The following is a 2677-nucleotide window of genomic DNA, read 5'->3' on the forward strand; positions in this document are numbered from 1 at the left end:
TGAGAAGAATAAGCCAAACGACAAAAGTAAAAACCAAAGAAACATTTATTTAGTGACTGAAAAATACAAGAAAGAGACTATTACGGATTGTGACATGATGCGTTCCATGACCATTTGAGAGGTTTCAGAGGAAGCAAAAGAAAACGGGTTTAATGAAACGGCGGCGGTATCTTCGGCGGTGTTTTCTTGTATGGTGATGGTAGTGTGGTTGGGAGCAGGGGAAAGAGCTTTGGATACTTCGAGGGCTGATACGCTCCAGGAACGTGAGAGGAATTCCATTGGTTCGCGTGGTGTTTCAGGTGGACGGAACATGGAGGAGTGAAGTGGGTCGGGTCTCCAGGAATGGGTTTGGGGAATATCCATTTGGGTTGAGAATGAAAGAGAAGAGTGGTGTGTTTAATGTTTATAGAGAATGATGAGAAGAGTAAGTGGAAGGAAGGAATGAATGAATTAATACAAAGAGAGACAAAGCAGCCGATTGTATTGTGTGTCAGTTTCAGTCTTATTAAAAACCTCTCATTTTTAACAACCAAACAAAATATACTAATACAAAAGGAACTACATCACACCATTAATTTCATTGTTAAAATTAGTTTTATTTTTTTAAATCTTTATAACATCATCGTTAAACACTTTTAATCTAATCTTACAAAGTTAACAAATATTTTTTAATTATTTTTTTGTCAAACATATTAATAATATTATTAAAAATAAAAAATGAATTCAAATTTTTAATTCTTAAATTTATATTTTTGTTAATGTTATGTTGAGATAATGATTTTTAAAATTTTAAATTTAATTAATTATATTTAAAAACATTTAAATTTTTATGAAAATATTTTAAATATATTTATAAAAATTATTCAGAATTTTTTTAAGTTACAAAATAATTAAATAATATTACGTTCTTAAAAATTTAACTATTTTACAAAAATTAAAAACATTGAAATTTTATAGTTAAAAACTTATTAAACCTTCTTTTTATTATTTACTAGTATACTAGTTCAGTATAATATTACTCCTTTCATCTTTAACTATAAACATGTTTTGTTAAAAAATTAATATAAGTGTCATTCAAAATATTATTAAATATATTTATTGTATTTTTTAAAAATATTTCTTAAAAGAAAGAGTCAGATATAGAAAAGGATAAATAAATAGAAAGACATACGAGATTAAAAAGATAATTAAAAACAAAAGAAATATAGAAGAGAGAATATACAAAGAAGGATTGAGAGGAAGGGAGGAGGGGAGAGGCACACTAGAAAAATGGTAAAGGAGATAATTGTTTTTTAGTATAAAACAGAAAAATATATTTTAGTTTTTTGAATAACTTGTATTTAAAACAAAAAAATCTTTCAGTATTAGTAATAGACAATAATTCTTGTTCTTCTAAAAAAGAGTCTTGTTTTTTTCTTGTTCTTTGTTTTGTTAATCTTATAATTAACCAAATTATAAATTAAATATCATATAATAAAATTGTTTCGTCGAATCCATTGTTTTATTTGTCAAATCAATTTCACCCTAATGCTTATATCATTTATGGACATTATAATGTGAGTGTGAATATAAGTGTATAACATCAGTCAGTGGCTCCAAAGCTCGTCTGTTTGTTTACGACTTCAAGTAAACTTACAGATGCATTTATGATTTAATTACTCGATCCATTGAAATTTTTTTAAAAACAAAATATCCTCGATGTAAATAAACAAACTTAAATGGAAAACTTGCAACCACACTGTCATGTCATTTTAATGATAAAATGCCCCGTTGTATTATACTTGCAAAATATATTATGCGATTTTTTAATATAAAAATAGCAGAATTAATATTTTATCTTTATTTTTTAACAACATAATATTTTTTTAATCAAATTAATCTTTTATATTTTTTACGGCGATCATGATTTTAAATTAGTAAAATTAGAACTCCAAATCTATTAACTTTTTCTAATAAACTCTTGTAATTTCTATCGAGTTTTAATTACAATAACTATAAGAATACGTACCATCAATTAATATATTTAAAAATCATAAGTTTATTATGTTGTTGGGGTTTACTAATCAAACATAAAATTCTCTTAATTTATATCATAAATTGTTGTTCTAGACATGATTCATAACAAAATAAATACTAAAATTTTTAAAAATTTCCAACTAAAAATAATTAAAATTAATTTAGAATTAAAAATAATTCAATATTTTAACCTTTAATAACAAATACAAATGACTTACTTGATTCAAAAATAATATGATGTATTTTATTAATTATATTTCATAACATTTTGCATTTTAATATGAAAAACAAAAGCACCTAACATGAAATAAAATTGTGCTAACCAATGCTCTAAACACACGTGCTAACAATATAAAAATGAAAATTTGGTATTGAAAAACATAATATTTTTATATTTAGTTCTTTTATATGTATATTGTTTTTTTTTTAATAATATTTACAAATTGGGGGTAGCATTTGCATGGCAGCAGAGATAATGAAGATTGGGTAGGAACAATCATTGAGTATTGTTTTCAATGGAATAAAAAGTATGCTAAATGTCTTTTAAATTTTAGTTCGGATCCTATTGTTAAATTGAACGTCTTGTTCAATTAAAATTGTAAATATTGAATTTAGTCGAAAGTACACTCAATAATAGTAAAAATAAAACTTAGCTTGATCC

The 2677-nt window shown here is 24.6% G+C and overlaps 1 protein-coding gene across 2 annotated transcripts in view; it reads right to left on the minus strand.

Moving 5' to 3' along the window:
• LOC101505664 (VAN3-binding protein) overlaps positions 1 to 478 on the minus strand; it is a 3567-nt gene extending 3089 nt beyond the window's left edge. For both annotated transcript variants that reach the window (XM_004496630.4, XM_004496629.4), the window contains exon 1: positions 85 to 478. In XM_004496630.4, coding sequence (XP_004496687.1) covers positions 85 to 363 — 279 coding nt within the window. In that variant the 5' untranslated portion in view covers positions 364 to 478. The remainder of the gene's footprint in view (positions 1 to 84) is intronic.
• Between the last annotated feature and the right edge of the window lie 2199 nt (positions 479 to 2677).

The sequence above is a fragment of the Cicer arietinum genome, chromosome 4 (genome assembly GCF_000331145.2).
Source record: "Cicer arietinum cultivar CDC Frontier isolate Library 1 chromosome 4, Cicar.CDCFrontier_v2.0, whole genome shotgun sequence".
Lineage (NCBI taxonomy): Eukaryota > Viridiplantae > Streptophyta > Magnoliopsida > Fabales > Fabaceae > Cicer > Cicer arietinum.